The sequence below is a fragment of the Oreochromis aureus genome, linkage group 8, assembly GCF_013358895.1.
Source record: "Oreochromis aureus strain Israel breed Guangdong linkage group 8, ZZ_aureus, whole genome shotgun sequence".
Lineage (NCBI taxonomy): Eukaryota > Metazoa > Chordata > Actinopteri > Cichliformes > Cichlidae > Oreochromis > Oreochromis aureus.
In genome coordinates, this window is record NC_052949.1 from 15557517 (window position 1) to 15576029 (window position 18513).

General features: G+C 38.0%; 1 protein-coding gene across 1 annotated transcript; it reads left to right on the forward strand.

Annotated features, from left to right (window-relative positions):
• Positions 1-584: 584 nt before the first annotated feature.
• On the forward strand, positions 585-18344 carry lgi1b (leucine-rich, glioma inactivated 1b). Its single transcript, XM_031751934.2, has 10 exons — positions 585-1225; positions 1318-1389; positions 4009-4080; positions 4636-4707; positions 10120-10191; positions 11096-11265; positions 11366-11530; positions 14064-14284; positions 15293-15539; positions 16525-18344. The coding sequence occupies exons 1-10, from the start codon at positions 975-977 to the stop codon at positions 16872-16874; spliced, it is 1692 nt and encodes a 563-aa protein (XP_031607794.1). The 5' UTR covers positions 585-974; the 3' UTR covers positions 16875-18344.
• The last annotated feature ends 169 nt before the right edge of the window (positions 18345-18513 follow it).

Consider the following 18513-nt stretch of genomic DNA (forward strand, 5'->3'; position numbering starts at 1 on the left):
TTTGGATAAACAACACAAAAGGCTTTTTACATACATGTCAGGCAAACACATCTGTTTTTAATAAGGATTTAAAACGAGTTTAAAAACCACGCAATCCAAACGGATGGAAATTTTTATTTGAAAATATTTTATTCATGAAACCCTATGATATGTTTCCCCGTGTATGCTATTCCACGACATTCATTTTAATGAACATAATATAAAACACTGCTCTACATTTTTTTCCCCTGTGTAATGATAGTCTGGAGATCAGACTTTACCAGCCATTTCTTATGCACCAATATCTGATTGAGTAGTCTTTTTGATGTATTTTTAACCGTATATTATGCCCGTCGTCTTTTCACATTTAATGTCATTATTATGCCAGAGAAGGGAAGAAAAGAGGCAGCATTTGAATGAGTGGGGCAGGTGCATTTGCACAGAGAGCCTCATGAATAGCTGCTCCCCCATTAGCCATGCACGGCTCTGAAGCGCGCATAAATAATAGCTGGCACCGCTGATAAAAAAGCGCACCTTGGGGCCTCTCTCACCCTCTCCCCCCTCCATCTCTCTTTCTTTCTTTCTTTCTTTCTTTCTTCCGCTCGCTTTCTCTCTCTAAGGGCATCTTCTTCTTCTTCGTTTTTTTGTCTTTTCTTTTAGCACAGCCTTTAGGCTACGGGACAACTCCAAAAAGCCTGATTTTTAGCCTTGCCTTTTACTTAGGCATGACAAAAATCTGAGATGTTTTCTGCTATTATGTCCCATCTGCCCCGCATTTGTAATCCTGCCCCTTGCAGAACAAATCCACTGGACTGGTGCCTTCCTATTGAGACGCTAGAAGCATAGAAGACTGCCTCCTCAGAGCGCTCTATCATTAAAAGCAAACAAGACAGAGGACCTCGGCTTTAAAAAGCAAAGCGATCAAACAATCTGAAAGCGTCAAATTAATATTTCCCGATTGGCTTTACACGTCGCAGATTTTGCTTGTAAGTTGCATGTGCGTGAGTGGAAGTACTCGGCTCGGGACAGAAGGAATGGGATACCCGAGCAGAGCAGTGAGGGGATGGAGAAGACGGAAAGGATGGACGCTCTTGGTTTGGGTCGTTGTTGTCAGCTTGGCTTTAGCTGACGGACGGAGAGTGAGGCAGCCCAGATGCCCCCACGGATGCACCTGCACAAAAGATAATGCACTGTGTGAGAGTGTCCGATCTGTGCCCCACACTTTCCCATCCGACGTCGTTTCACTGTAAGTGATGCTGCATGAAGTGGTGAAGTGTCAGAAAGCTGATTACATTCTGTGTCATATTTGCACTTTGATTTGTTTCTCCTTTTAATCAGATCTTTTGTCAAGTCTGGATTTAATGAAATTACTGGAGGAAGCTTTGCGCACACACCTACCCTACACCTGCTGTGAGTAATAGCTTTTAATCTATCTATTTATCTATGTATCTATCAATCTATCTGTTTGTGTATCTGTCAATCTGTCTGCCTATTTATCTATCTGTCCATTTATAATTTATGTCTGTCTGTCTGTCTCACTGCTTCCTTGATTTAAAAGTAAGGTTGTGTCTTAACAGGCGACTTGCACACAGGTTTAGACTCAGCTTTAAAGGGGGATTCTCTGTAATGGTGTCTGGATTATGCAATAGACCACATGGCTACAGCAACTAACAGCAAGAGGAACAGTGTGTGTGTGTGTGTGTGTGTGTGTGTGTGTGTGTGTGTGTGTGTGTGTGTGTGTGTGTGTGTGTGTGTGTGTGTCTTCCTTAGAAACAGGGTGGCTGAGATAAACAATGAGCATGTTCTCTTATTCTCCTGAAGAATTCAGCCCTAAGCTGTAGTCAAATAACAGGCTTGCACACGAGTGTTCACCTTCTCTTAACAGTGCTGTTGATTAATGGCCTTCATTATTTAGTATCTTGACAGGACTTGAGCCTATTGAGCAAATGCGTTCTTGCAAATCCGCAAATTAACAGCAAGGTCAGACTTAACTGTACTCTACGCCGCACATAATAACATGCTGTCAAGCGTCAGTCTAGCTTTCCTGGCACCGGTTCCTTCATTCTCTCAGATGACAGTGAAGTCAAGGCTAAATGTGCATGAAGCCTCAAATGTAGGAGGACGTAGCATCACGCATCTGAAGACTGAGCTTGTGACCGTTAGGAGGGAGGTAACTGAAGATGAGTGAATAAGTGCACTGCCTCATCTGTTATTATTCCCTGCAAAGGTGACTTGAAGCATCTTAACCTCCATTAAGGCATGCTTGATCAGTGGCACTTTTTTGTAGTCTGCATTAGCCAAATGTCAGGGTCACTGGCTTCCTCATTTTAAAAACTTTAACATCTTAGGATTGTAATATTTCAAGCTTGATATAATAAATAATATTGATGGTACTTTTGTTCAATATTTAAAAGAATAGAGCCACTCTGTACAGTAAACAAATGCCAGCTTAATAATAAACGAAAACCCTTTAAGATTTTTAATAATCTGGTGGAGATGAGGTGTACAATATGTTGCCGATGGACACGATTCTTATGTTAGTTATTTAAAAAGTGACTCAGAAACAAGTGGGAGGGAGGGGGGGGGGGTAAGAATATTGATTCTTTGCCATTTCTTATGAGAAATATGTAGGAGTGAGTGGCTGTTTCTCTGTTTAATCTGAGTCATTCATTGACCACATACACAGTGGGTATGTTGAATGAGTCTGTTGTCTATTACAGTATCCCAGTCCCCCATCCAGTTTCTCTGCTTTTTGCAATAGACTTACTGCCACTGACATTACGTAAACATCCATGACCACATTTTCTTATTGTTCACAGCCCACACAAATCAATATCTTCTTGAAGTTCATCTCAGTTAAGTTGTAAAACACAAACAACCAGCTGTTAAGAAAAATCTATGTACAGTTGCTTTAAATATGGCAATTTGCATTAGTCTAAACGCTTCCATCCTTTATATTTTGCTTCCAAAGAACCAGACTTTATCTATATAATATCTTTATAATTTTTAAAGTGGTCTTCAGCAACAGTTTTCCAGGCTTTCTGAAGACCTTTCAAAAGTTTACGTTGGACATTGGCTGCTTTTTCACTCATTTTCAATCCAGTCGTTCTACCTGACCATTTTCAGAGGAATGTTTCTTTTGTTGTTGAGCTACTTTTAAATTGCATTTTAGGCACTGTTATACTAGCCTGCCACAAAAGTGCATAATTTGTTTCCTTTTCTTTAGTTGAATCTATGAAAAATGCCAAAGATAACACTGTTTGACAGGCATAAAATAATATTTTTGATCCAGCAAAGAGCTATTAGCTGAAAACTTGGCATATCTCAGCATACTGTGCAGTGTGTCCTTTACGAAACTGAGGAAAGTGGACAACAAAAGTACAAGTACAAAAGCACAAGGCAACCCCAAAAAAAAAAAAAAAAGTAGATGAATAGTGTCTGAAAGTTATGTCAAAAAAGGAAGAAATTCAGCGAAGACCTGACAGGACCTGAAAAATGCATCTGGCCCTTCAGTTGATCCGTCTACTGCTCACTGAAGCCTCATCAGAAATGTCATCAGTGGAAGGGTGGCTGTCAAGAGCATTTCATAGGGAAACAGAAAAAGGTTCAGGTATGCCAAATTACACAAGAAATGGACTGAAAATCCGCAGCGATCCGTGTTATGGAGTGATGGATCTAAATTTGAAATATTTCATTCATCTCTATTCATGTATGGAGGAGGTCAGGAGAGAGGTACAATGTGAGTGTTTGAAACTGTCTGTAAAAGACTGTCGTGGTTTGGAGTTGGATTTCAGCCAGCGGTGTTGTCAAAAATCTATGGAAGTATGAATGCAGAAAAGTAATACCAGATTTTCATCCTATTCTTATGAGAAATAATATCTATCTATCTATCTATCTATCTATCTATCTATCTATCTATCTATCTATCTATCTATCTATCTATCTATCTATCTATCTATCTATCTATCTATCTATCTATCTATCTATCTAATTTTTTAAGTCATTTTTTGGTTTGTTTTTCCTTCACAGATTGTTCACAGCAAACTCATTTGATCTGATCGATGAGGATGCATTTCAAGGTTTACCACATCTTGAATACCTGTAAGTAACTGTTTTTAATTCATGTGCAGAAAACATTTGCTTACTGTTGTATGAAAGACTGTATCATAATTGCATATTTTTTGTATTAAACAAATACGAGGCACATGCTTTTTAATAACAGCACTATGTAAACCTGTGCGGAAATATTGCACTCAAAACCTTACTGTAGTGCATGCTTGGTTACATGATGGCATATAAATCTATCTGAACAATGAGGCTTTCCCCATAAGCATGTTTACACTAATGTTCCCTGTTTGGGTGCTCCATCCAACTACAACCACAGCTTAAGTCAAATTGTCTTAAATGGCTGAAAACATTTGTTTGCATTTTGAATGTGTTTACTGTATAATTTACTTTGACATGTTTTCCCAGTGTTTTACAAGCCTTAGCCATCATGTAAAACCCTCAATAGCTTGATTGCAGTAAACATCTCATCATCACAGAGAACACCCAGGAAGCTATGGCATTCATCTTACAGGATCACAATAGATTTCAGTATTCATTGTGTGTAGGATTTCATGAATTACTCTCATTCATTCTGCTTCTCATTCACAGATTTATTGAAAACAACAAAATTGCTGAAATATCCCCATATGCTTTCCGGGGCCTGAAAGCACTAGTACATCTGTAAGTATTTTGGTTTGAAAAAACTTTAACTCAGTTCTTGTTATCCTCTTTCTTCCTCCTGTCTTTACTTATCTTCTCCTTAATCCCTGTCCAGGGAATAGTCCCATCTCTCGTTTGTTCCTTTCTATTTTCTTAGAACTTGTGGCTTTTTCCTTTCTTCACATTAACCATCTGCATTGTCCCTTTCACACGTCTGTTTCATTTTTCGAGTAATCTGAGGTAAAAACTAACTGAACATTATTTTTCAAGGTATCCCGACATACCCTCCATCAGTTTGCCTTTTCTGTCCCTGTTTCACTTTGTCACTGTCTGGAATGAAAAGGTAGGCAAAAGCGCTGCTGCCAGTAATCATTTCTCAAGGTGACTGAAGATGTCAGCTGGATCAGGTTGCAGAAGGGCAGGTCTGGATGTTTCATTGCAGATAAGCTGTTCATAAATTTTAGACAGTAAAATAGACTTGATTTTGTCAAAGTTTTTCTAAAACCAAAAAAAGAAGCTGTTAGTGTGAATATTGGATACAACTGCTCAAAATCTGCCTAAAATAATTTATAAATCCACTATTCTGTCCTGTAGAACAAAACTATACGAAATATATGTATATTGAGTGCATGTCTGTACTTCTGGTATTTGAAGATTTCTTAAGATAGCATTCCATGTTAACAGAAATCACACTGACAAAGTCATTATGCATAAAAGATGGAAACACATTCTTAACAGTGTTTTTTCTAAACACAGTGACAATGTCACCTCAAAGCCTGCCAGAACTAAAGGTAGGTGAGAGCGCGAGTGACTTATCGGTCAAGTTAAATATAACTGTGCTGTAACCTTAAACCGGGTGACCTGTCACTCTGTGACGCTCCAACATGTTTTCCCTTTAACATCATGCAGCACAAGGCAAACAAGATTTTAGCATATTGGCCTTCCTTGTCATTCCTTCATCATCCTTATGATCACCACCATCTTATAAACTATATATTGTTATGAAGAGGAATAAAAATCAATTATCCCAACATCAGCAAAGTATAGAAAATAGTTTTATCTACAAGAAATCACAAGCAAATGGTTTTTAAAAAGATTTGCACTGAAAGTGAATCCACTTCAATGTGCTATGGATGAAGAATTAAGATTTAACAGCAATCCGTAGTCTCCAAACTTCAACAAAACAGGTAGCAAACATGCAAGAAAGGTAAACAGATACTGCAACAAGGACTAAGTGGAAAGGCAGGACTATTTATACACGTGAAGGTAATCAGGGACGTGCAAACAGCTGGGGGAAAGAAAAAGAAAGACAATCAATAACAGTGAGACAAATCAAACAGAGGATACATGTCCACAAACCCTCTTCGAAAACACCTGAATACCTGAATTAGGCTAGAGTTAACAAATCCATGGTGTGGTACTTTAGACCAACAGATATTCTGATAAAAGCAACATAATGAAACCTTGTCTATATAAGAATAATTATGTAGGTAACGAGTTTGTCAAAGTTAAAGATAACTTTACAGATGGAGTTTTCCTGTAGGCCAGATCATAATCATTTCAAAGGGAAAGTCAGATCCAAGCTCCAGTAGGGGATCACTGCTCTATAATTAAATCATTTTCCAATAATAATGTTTACAATAAAAGATGAACAGCTCAAACTGTCAGCTAAGATTTTTTATATTGCTAACATGACTCAGAAAGTGCCATAGTATGTAGGTGAAGATGCCCTTTTTCGGTTCCCTTGTAGAAAAAAGTAAACAAACCCTGATACCACATGCAGTATCAGAGGACACTTTAAGAGCATCACACACAGTAAATACATTATTAAAGGGGCATCTGCAAGGGGTTATATTTGAATCCTTTCCACTCTGCTCTAACCCCATGTGTTTGCTTAGTGCATTCTTGCATAAACTGTAAAGTTAAAAGGTCTCTCTTCCTTGGAGAACCAACTTTCATATAAATAATGCAGTGTTCATGGATTACGCCAACATTTCATTTCATTCACATCTCTCTGTGTGTTTTGAAGTTCAGTCTCTAGCTCCAGGGTTTGTTTTTGTTGGAGTTTTTTCACTGTTGGCCAAAAAATACCCTGCATTTGACAGCACCGGAGAAGCTAGACTATATACAAGGTAACAAACAACCACACACTCACTTATGACATACACTGAAAGCAACAACTCAGCTACATCTGGGGGAAAAAAAACAACTGCATCAGTCAGATAAGTGCAGAACATGATCAACTAGAAGTCAAAACATTTAATTAACACAGAACTTGGAATATGAAATAGACCCAGGCAACAACTTCTTCTCTTCTATCAATAATGACTGCTGCTACTATACAAATCAACAGTACAACCACGGGGCTGGGGTGAGATGATCAATTATCTAGTTTAACTGTAGAAGTCTATATACAAATTTTATTAATATCAAGGAATATCTAAACCAGTCTTTACATACATTCAGTGTCATAACCTTATCTGAAACTTGTATTAATATGGATAAAGGAATGGACTTTGAACTGAAGGGTTATGAATTCACGTATATACTTTAATAACACAATGTACTGTATGAACCTAGTCCCTAAAATAACCAGATCTACTAGAATCACATCACATTGTGCCACTCTCATAGACAACATTTTTACAAATGACACTGAACATAAGACAGTAAGTGCACTTCTGATTAATGACATCAGTGACCATCTTCCTGTTTTTACAGTCTATGATAGGAATTACAAGATTAAAAATATGGACAGAAAAAAAGTACACACGATTTAGAACAGAGGAATCAATAAATGCTTTTAAAAACGATTTCATGAAACAGAAACAGGTGAAATATATCAAAAACAAGATGCCAAGTAAGTATGATGAATTCCTTAGATTATTTACATTATATTTGTATAATACAAACTGTCCAATAAAGCAATATAATAGAAAACATGAGTATATAAAAATAATATTAAAAGAATATGAGAAAAACTGATCAGTGTTGTAAAACGTGGGTCTACACTAAACAACCATCACTGAACCTGGGATAACAGAGGAAAAACTGGATACCTCAATAGACAGAAATCATTATTCAATGCTCCAAGCAGCTGTTGTTTTGGAAATGGTTAAAACATGTAAAAATAAGAAATCCTTGGATTAAAATGATATTGATAAGTCAGTGGTTAAGAAAGCTCCTAAGGCTATTTTAAGATTTAATTTATAATTTATCATTTCAGACTGGTATATTTTCAGACAGAATGAAAATAGCAAAAGATAAACCTTTATACAAATCTGACAACAAACACCATTTCAAAGACTACAGGCCTGTTTCTTTACTACCTCAATTCTCAAAAAATCTTGAAAAACTGTTTAACAATCGACTGGAAAAACATATAGATAAACATAAACTACTCACCGAGTGTCTGAGGGCTCAGATCAAGCGGATCAACATCACTGGCACTATTAGATTCAATAGAATACATCACAAATTCCATAGACAAAAAGCAATATGTGGCTGGATAATTCATAGATTTAAGCATTTGACACAATAGATCAGGATATATTAGTAAGAAAACTGTAACATTATAGTGTCGGGGGGTAGTTTTAAATTGGGTTGGGAGTTATTTAAGAGACAGCAAGCAGTTTGTGAAATTAAATGGTTGTTGCTCTGTATGCATGGACATTGCTTGTGGTGTACCCCAGGGATCCGTTTTGGGGCCTAGATTCTTTAATTTATCAATGACATTTGTGAAGTGTCCAGAGTGTTAAAATGATACTGTTCCTGATGATATAAACATTTTCTGCACTGGTGAGGATCTGCTGCATTTATTGGATGAGGTAACTAATGAAATAATTAAATTAAAGCTTGGGCATGATTAAAACAAATTATCATTACATTTGAATAAAACTACCTAATAGAACTGTTCTTTGGAAAGAGCAGATTAAGTACAAACGTAAAAACTCAAATAAATGGTGTTCATTTTGAAAGAGTCAATATAATAGATTTCTTGGGGTAATAATAGATGAGAGACTTAATTGGAGAGCACGCATAAGATATACCATAATTTTCGGGCTATAAGCCGCTACTTTCTGCACAAGCTTTGAACCCTGCGGCTTTTAGTCAGGTGCAGCTAATGTATGTACAAAACAGGATTTTCCCCTGATTTTAGCTTGTGCGGCTAATATTCAGGTGCGCTTTGTAGTCCGGAAAATACGGTAATCATTCCAAAGTATCAAGAAACATTGCAATACTGAACAAGACAAAGGAGGCATTAGACTGAACATCACTCCATATTCTATAAGCTGTTGTGCAGAGGTCTGGGGCAATAACTATAAAAGTACATTAGATTCACTTTTTATTCTTCAAAAAAAAAAAAAAAAGGGGAGTTCAGAACTACCAGGTGACATTCAACACATGTTTTTTATTTTTGTTTTTTGAGATAAGGAAGCTATAACTTAATGGGTTTCTTCTTGAAAGCTGTGAGTTTGTGTAATACCAGGAACAAAAAATAACAAGTTTTTGTTTTTCTATGCATGGAGTGAAACTGTGGAACAATTTGAGTGTGGAGTTGGCCAAACATAAAGCAGTTCAAAAAGAGTTACAAAGATATGATTTTATATTTGTACAATTAAGTTTTTAAAAGTGGAAGTATTGGCTTTGTTGTGTGGAGGCTTAAAGAGCTACAAAAACATAAAGTACAAATTATCAGAGTATTATGTGTCATATACGTTATATTAGAAATATTTTCATTGCTATTACTGAGGTTTGTATCAGTAAGGAAGCTAAATAAATATTAACTGATAACTTATGGCGAGGAGGTGGGATTAAATAAGTGTGCACTTCTTCCCATTCCTTTTTAATATGTAAGTGAATCAGAACAGGTGAAGCGATATTGATATGTATTTTGTTTTATTTTGTATAGTACTTTTTTCCTTTTCTTTGCTAAATGAACTCCTGTATATTTTTACACAATTGAAATAAATTGAACACAAGTGTGACTAGTGTTATCAGAACACAAGACACAGTACAGTAACGCACAATTCAGGTATGTGAAGGACAGATCAGTGTGATTGCTCTCCTTTAGTTTTTTAATTTGACTTTTACATTTAAAAAACAAACAAACTGCTGTATCAAAAGAAAAATCCCACATCTGGGACAAATAGTATAGTAAAGTAAACATATTGCAGCTTAATTCGTTAATGTTTTTTTTATTGCCTTCCATTTCAAGCACCTGTTACATGTCATGAGAGGACTCTAGAAGTAGTCAGGTTTTGTGACATGTTTATTTGTTTGTAATGTCCTTGGTTTTATTCTGTTTCTCAAGTCCTTCTGGCCACCAACCAATGAAAAACACATTAAGGGAAATGGATATGTCGGAAGAGATGCACTCTACATCTAATGTAATCACTTTGTTTATTATTTTTTTTCCTTTTTGTTGATTAGGAGTCTGGCTTACAACAACCTTGAGACACTGCCCAAAGATGTTTTTAAGGGCATGGATGCTTTGACCAAAGTGTGAGTCTGTTTTTTCCTTAATCCATCCTTACAATGCAAATATACACTTTAGTTATTACTAATATGGTCATCAAGGGTTCATTGTATTTGTGTTTGATTACTATTTATATGCTGTATGTTTAGTCCTTTTCACACAGTTTGAAAAACATAAGTAGTTGCTAAATCTATATTAGTTTTCTCCTTCTTTTCAAAGAAAGAAACGATAACTGTGCAAGAAGGAAAATGAGAGAATAGTCTAAGGAAGTAAATCATCATAGAGGAAGCTATTACATACTGCGGTTGAGAAATTAAAAGAAAATACAAATCTAGAGAAAGGAAAGGCTGGGTTAAGATGCCACAATGTCAGGGTAAATGGTCAGCAACTCAATTACACAACAAAAGAACTAGATACTGGCTTAGGTCACACTGACACAATCAGCTAGATTAATTCCTGTGTCTCTAGATTCACTAGACTCCACATTCAAGCTTAATAGCTATTCAAACTGAGAGTGTGTGATAAGCAGAGACTACCCAGGAGATGGGACACGTGCTGTGCTTTAGTTGGTTTGAAGCTAAAGGGCAGCCAGGAGAAGCAGAGGGTATTAAGCAAACTGATCAGTTCTTGGAAATAAGAGGCCTCTAAGTTTTAAAAAGAATAAAGAAAGCAAGAAATAAAGAATAAATATTAATGATTTCATGTTGTAACGTTAGTGTTTTACTTGATTGTCATGGCAGGTTCTGGTTCTGTGGAGGTCTCTTTCTGTTAAAAGGGAGTTTTCCTTCCCACTGATTGCTGATTGATCCCATCTGGTTGTTGGGGTTTTGTCTGTGTTATTGTAAGGTCTTAACCTTACAACGTAAAGCACCTTGAGGAAACTGTCTAAATAAAATTGAACTGTATTTTACTTGTGATCCATTCATGTAGGGATCTGCGAGGCAACAATTTGATCTGTGACTGCAAGCTCAAGTGGTTGGTGGAGTGGATGCACCACACCAATGCCACTCTAGACCAAATCCACTGCAGTGGCCCACCCATTCACCAGGGGAAGAAGATCAACGACCTGCTGCCTCACTCTTTTGACTGCATCGCAGCGGGTATCTTCCTCTTGCACATCTCCTTGTATCACAGAAGCTAAAGCGACTGCTTCAGCATCTTTTTCTCATGTCTATTTAATTGTTATGTCCCACCTTTCAGAGTTTGCCACCTATCAGTCACTGAAGTTTGAGTCCATTTCGGTGGATGCCTTCACTCTTGGTAATGAACAGTATGTCGTGTTTGCCCAGCCTTTTGCTGGGACATGCAGCTTCTTAGAATGGGATCACGTGGAGATGACCTTCAGAACATATGACACCATTGAAAGTGAGTTGTTTTTTTTGTTTGTTCTTTTTAAAGTCAATACGAGAATGTGTAAATATTCTCACCTGGAATGACCTCAATGTGTATTATGTAAATGCATAAGAAACCCTATATTGATTGTACTGGTCTCAGTCTGGTTGGCTTCCCTATAGAACTTCACAATACAACTTTTAAGGTGACTGCAGTTGAGTATATATTTGATTGATGTAATTACTAGTTCCCATTCAAAGTAATTACCCGTTTAAGCCAGCAGTATAATAAGAGATGTTTGACACAGCATACCTGCTAATGCAGAAAATTTCCTCTGCATCCAGGCATAAATGGAGTGCCTGGATGTAGAAAGATATCAGATCCTAGCACTAGATTGTGCTATTTTCTTGAGAACATCAAGATGATAACTTCCAATTTATTGGTGAAGGCATCTCATCATGGTAAAGAACACTTCCAAAAATTCCTGAATCCAATTCCAGTTGTAATCTCTTCAAAATTCGGTTAAATTCCACTTTCATGTACATCTGCTTATATAGTTTAAGGCAGAGGTTCCTAAAGTGTGGGGCCCGCCCCCTAGGGGGGGGGGGCGCAGAGCCATTGCAGGGGGGACACGGTATGAAAAGAAAAAAGAAAAAAAAGAGCGCTTGGACACTGTGGACAGGTTTTTGAAGGGGCTCCCACACAAACGCAAAGCAGGAGATGAAGCATCGCCAAATATGTTTCCAAACCAACTTCCTTCCAAGCCAAAGACAGGAAAATATGGTGAAGCATATCTTCCCTTTGGCTTCACCTGCACAAGTGCCAAGGTAGGTCCCCTGCAAAATTAGTTTCCCTGCGTCGGGAGCACGCGCTGTACTCTCCAAATCACGGACAAACAGGATCCCACATTGTTGATTTTTAGTTCACAAACACTTCTTGTAATAACTAACTACTCCTGACATTTTGGACATGTTACTAACATGCCCAAAGCACGCGCTGTGCTCTCCAAATCACGGACAAACAGTATCCCACATTCTTGATTTTTAGTTCACAAACACTTCTTGTAATAACTAACTACTCCTGACATCAAGAGCTAACATGAGGTTAGCTCTTTATGCAGTAAAGTTACAGTGGGATACAAATAATATCAGGCTGATCCTGCCGTAATTTGTTCCCCCTGTTCAAATCACGGACAAACAGTATCTCACAGCTGTTTATGTGTTTAAACCCATTTTGCACAGAGAGGCATTTTTTGAAAAATGTATTGATAGCAATGTTGAATGTTATTACACAGGAAAAAAAACAACTACACGTAAAATAATTACACCGTGACGCCTCTGCCTTTCTAAATGGAGAGACAGTAACTGCGTGTGTATATGTAAGCGTGTAAAACCTGCAGATAGTCAGATTAACAGTATTTTGTCTCTATCTGCCATTCTGCAATTCATCTCATGTAAACAATAACGTGGCGCACAGCTTGACGTGAAAAAAGGCACATGCCTTTGACGTTGCGTGACGAACTCTGTAATCCTCGTCCACACGTAAACGCAAAAAAGGAGTTTTAAATAATCTCCGTTTTCGGTGAATCGCAACGCCCTTTACGTGTTGACGAAAAGCCCAAACGCATAGAAACAGCTGAGTTTTCAAAAATACCCGTGTAGTTGTGGACGTAGCGTAAAAGAGTTAGTAGTATATTTTATTACTACCTGTAATTTATTGCCGTTTACTTGTATTTGCTTAATTGTTTACTAAATGTTTGAGGTGTGAAATAAACCGCAATGGAGTTTGTAAACAAAATATGGGTGTGCGTGTTTGGAGGATGTGTTTGTGCGGGGGGGGGGGTTAGGTGGTGGGGGGGCGCGAACATTTTTCTTGTAAAAAAGGGGGGCCTGGCAAAAAAAGTTTGGGAACCACTGGTTTAAGGAATCCCGGTAGCAAACAGACAAATTTAACCAATGACTTGCCCCTTTTAATTCAATATTATAAGATCCAGATGCCTGTCAAATGTTAGACGTTCCACCAAAAAGACCTTTCCTCCCTAGTCTTCCCACATTGTTTTATTACAATAACTGCTCAAGGTAAAAGAAAGGAAAGTTGTCTAGAAAGGTGAATAGGTGAAAGTCTGAAATACAAATTTATGTGTCTATGGTTTCCTTTTATCTTCTTTTTCTATTAATCAACTCTAAACACCTCACATTTAGCCGACGAAGGCTCTTCTGAAGACTTTAAGACCATTTTGAGATCCTTGGGCAAACTATATATAAGAACCCTGAAGACCTAACAGTCAGATCTTTGCCAACAGTGATGCACATAACATTTTTATCAATCACAGAGGCTTACTTTAACCACAGAGTTACATTACTTCATTAAATGGTTTTGATAAGGTTTAGCTAGATGTACTTGAAAAAAGGAACTATGGGTTTCATGTAGTATTTGTAGTTGGACACTTTTTATTGGATGAAAAAAAGGTTAGTGAGCCTAATTGTTCTTACATTCTAGTACAAACAGTTGCTTGGGTTCTGTGCATGTACCGAATGTGTATTTTGTTCTCTCTTTTACTCTTTAGGCACCTCAACTGTCGTCTGCAAGCCAATGGTAATTGAGAACCACCTCTTTGTCATTGTGGCCCAGTTGTTTGGGGGCTCACACATTTACAAACACGATACCTCCGCCAGCAAGTTCATCAAGATCCAGGACATTGACATCCTAAAAATTCGCAAACCCAACGACATCGAGACCTTCATGATCGACGGAGAGTCTTTCTTTGTCATCGCTGACAGCTCTAAGGTTGGGCCTCTTTTCTGTTTTCTTTCACTGTTACTCAAAATCAACAAAGTATTTCATGGCAGGTGGCATAAATTTGCATTTCGCTAGTGATAGTTTATTTTTAAATGAATCCATTTCAGGATTCAATTGGAAATTGCATTACTTGTTTTTTAAAGTCTCAGTGGGTTAGCACTCCCTTACTTAACAGAAACCCTACAGTCCTACTGGAGCACAGAGGGCTTTGAACCAATGGCTCTTGAACTCTCCTTGAACTCTCCTAGAGTCAGGCTTCAAAGCAGAGGCGTTAGGGCCTTTTCAGTGGTGGCTCTTAATCTTTGGAACAACTTACCTTACTTAAGACCTGCCAAGTCCCTCAATCATTTTAAAACACCTTTTAAAATCTATTTGTTTTTGCTTGCTTTCAAATCTAGTTGAGCAGAGTATCCTGGCCTTTAATATGCAAACACAGTCTTATTTACTGCTTTTATTTGATTTTTAGTGCATAGTTATTGTTGATTTAGCGATCATTGTATATAGTGTATATTCTATATAACTTGTACAGCACTTTGGTCAACTGGGATTGTTAAAACATGCTACAGATATCAATTTTGACTTGACTTCAAAACAACAGTTACTGTAGACATGTCCTTATTACTGCGTCCAGCCCCTGCATGAATAAATATCCTCTAATCTACTCTTCCCACCACGTCAGCCAGTCCTTCCCCAGGCGTCCTTCTCTGCAGCATGTCGGTCTGTGTCTGCTCCTGCTGATTAGCTTGTATTGCCAAATGTTCACATATGCTCTCACATATGCTTGGGGACAACTCAGGCACACAAGCACACACACACCACCACACTCTGGTGTTTGGCTTCATGCAAAATTTGAAGTTTGGTGCCTAATTTTTTTTTCTTGTTGAGCTATAATTGTTTTCAGCTGTAAATCACTATTGAGTACTTAATTCAAATGCTTGTTCAAGTTTTGAATGAAGTTGGCTTAAGCTGATGATTTGTACTTATTTCTTCCTGTAGGCGGGCTCCACAACAGTGTACAAATGGAACGGCAATGGATTTTACTCCCACCAGTCACTCCACCCTTGGTACAGGGATACAGATGTAGAATATCTAGACATCTCCAACAAACCCCACCTGATTTTGTCAAGTAGTTCCCAGAGGCCCGTCGTGTACCAGTGGAACAGGAGCCAGAAAAAGTTTGACCGCAGGACTGACATACCGGACATGGAGGATGTCTTCTCCATCAAACACTTCCGAGTCCAAGGTGAGAACCATGCAAGCAAAAGGACACTGTGCAAACTCCTAGTTGCATCCATTATTTTAGTGCACCACATGCTTAATAATGGACTCAACTTTTTTTTTAGTGTGGTTAATAAAAACATTTATGACTTACTCTCTTAGGCTTGATTTATTACGCTTTATTTTCCCGCTGCATATTGTCGGCATTTATTTTGAAGGCGATAAGAGGCAATGTCACTGCCATAAAACCTGCACACAAATCATACTGTAAAACATGATAGTGGGGGGTGGGGGTTTCTCTCTCATACTGTATTAACAGGTTACCTATTAGTAGCTGATGTCAGGGAAAAGTTAATTTAAGGAAAGCAGTTTTCTTTCAAGGTTTACAACAGCTTCCGTATGTGTACTGGACACAGGTCTCCAAAGACAAATGACAGGAAATTAATTTGCAATTCCAACTTTATGGTTTCTCCCTCGCCTCAGACCTCCCAGCAGAGAGAAATGTGGTACACCAGGTGTTCTGCCTACCAGAAGAGACTCTCAGCCTTCTCTGAACAGGCAATCTAGGGTCTATACATAATATTATGAGAATATTATGGGTTTGCCATAACAGCTAGCCTAGTTAGGAGGGCTGAAAGAAAAACTGAGAGAAAGCTTTATCTGTCATCAAAACAAAAATAGCACCATTCCCAGAGTAACATCTGCATCCACTTCTTCTTTCTCCCAAAACAGTGCATAAGGCTGAGATCAGCCTGGCTCTGCTATATGAGCAGACAGGGAAGACACAGCCCAAGATCACAGCACACAATGTGTGAATATAAAATGAGTGAATGTGCATGAATAATGTAGCTCGAAATGTCTCCCACAGCTGAATAAATATTTGTAGCAAACAATGAATTATATTTGGGATTACATAATCTGTTTTTTCGTGAGCTTTCCTGTGTCAGATCCGCATTTAGTGGCTGAATGTGTAACTAAACAGCCCCTTGAAATCTTTGTCCTTTTCAAAGGTGATCTGTTTATATGCTTGACAAGATTCATCGGGGACTCCAAGGTGATGCGCTGGGACGGTGCCATGTTCAAAGAGGTCCAGACATTTCCTTCCCGTGGCTCTATGGTGTTCCAGCCCGTCTCCACCGGCAACTGGCAGTATGCCATCTTGGGCAGCGATTACTCACTGACGCAGGTCTACCAATGGGACACCAAGAGGGGCCAGTTTGTCCCATCTCAGGAGCTGAATATCCAGGCGCCTCGGGGATTTTCTCTGGTTTCCATTGACGGCCGGGTGTTCCTGCTGGCATCCAGCTTCAAAGGAAAAACTCAGATATACGAGCACCTCATGATCGATCTGAGCAATTAGGCCCATCGTCTAAATGCCTTTTCCCTGAGATTGTCGCTTTCGTCAGTCCCATTTTAATCAACCAACAATTTCCACCTTTGCTCAAACAAAAAAATAGATTTGTCAAAAAATAATGAGGCCCTTTAGATTAGTTTGTAGCTAAACCTATACATATTTTGTAATCAGCTGCAGTGGTCTGCCAGTCCTGTATTTATATCTCAATCCCTTAATATTTGGAAATGCTTTATTTTCCATTTGAAGCAGTGAAGTCAGTGATCTTCTTCATCTATTATTCAACTCCAAAGGCAGAAGACATTCACACATGAGTTTGCTATTAATCTACATACAGTTTTGTTTTCTCCTATAGGATTTTGATAGTGCTGATTACCATTCCTGTTTTTTTTTTGTTGTTGTTGTTTTTGTTTTTGGAAAAGGGGGCGAGAACGTTTTTGTGTCTTCGTTAATTAAACTGTACATTTCAGGAAAATTACCTCCAGTGGAAAATACATTATAGACTATGGGACATTAACCTACAATACTAATAGGTGTGTTGTGTTTAAGTACTGGATTTATTTGCTTGTGTAGGCTAGTCTCATTCATCCTGTCACATGAGCCATTCAACTGACAGGCTTGACAGATACCGTACAGAAAACAGACAATCTGACAAATCTACAAAACCCCCCTTTTCACCTTTAAATCTATGATTATAGATGTAGTGTTGTACTTAGCAATAGAGCAATTTGTCAGTATTTGAGACCTGAGCTTCATAATAATACTACTTTCAACCAAATGCAGGTAAAAATTGGACTACTTGCTGAGAACTGTGTCCTTTCCATGGCAGCTAGTTGGCAGCTTGTAATTATTTCACCCTTAGTGACGAGTGCTTCAATAAATGGAATGACAAATCTGCTAAACACTGTGAGAAACTGAGTTTAAAAAAAACCTGCTTCCTCTCTGCTCTCAGTTGAACAAGACTGTATGCGCGATACATTCATGGCGTCGATTTCTGATGAATGCCTCGCTAGAAGCATCCCACTGTGTCACCCAGCCCTCTCTCTTTCACTGCAACCTTACCCTTTTTCTCCCTCGCTGACAAAGCCATTGTTGTCTTTACTCCGCAATGAAAAGCCAACCACTGTGCCACACATACTACCTATGCTTTCACGCGCGCCTCTTATTCTGACACAAAAGAAGTTTGATGACAATTAAAAACTTCACTAACAACAATTTGCCAAAAAATTAATGTTTACGTTTTTACAATATTGTGTAAATTATGTTACTTTTGTATGGAGAGGGGACCACACTCGATGCTTCTTTTTTTAGTGTAGATATAGTGATAAGATTTGGTGTAACATGATACTTCTGCTGTAGACTTACTTGTGTCACTTTTATCTAGTTAAGTAAGGACAGAGGATATTAGATGTCCCTTTTGCCATCTTTTCTCATTTTATTTTATGTACAGTGGTAATAAAATACTAAATCAGCAAGCGACTTCTCGTATTGTTTTTTGTTCATATATACTTACAAACTGAATGAATTTAGTCTTTATGATTTGATTTGTATTCAGCTGATTCTCTTGACCTGATAATAAAAAAGTGTTTCTTTTTTTTCTTTTAAAAACACAATGGCATCCAGTCCTGAGGTGGAAACTGTATTGGGT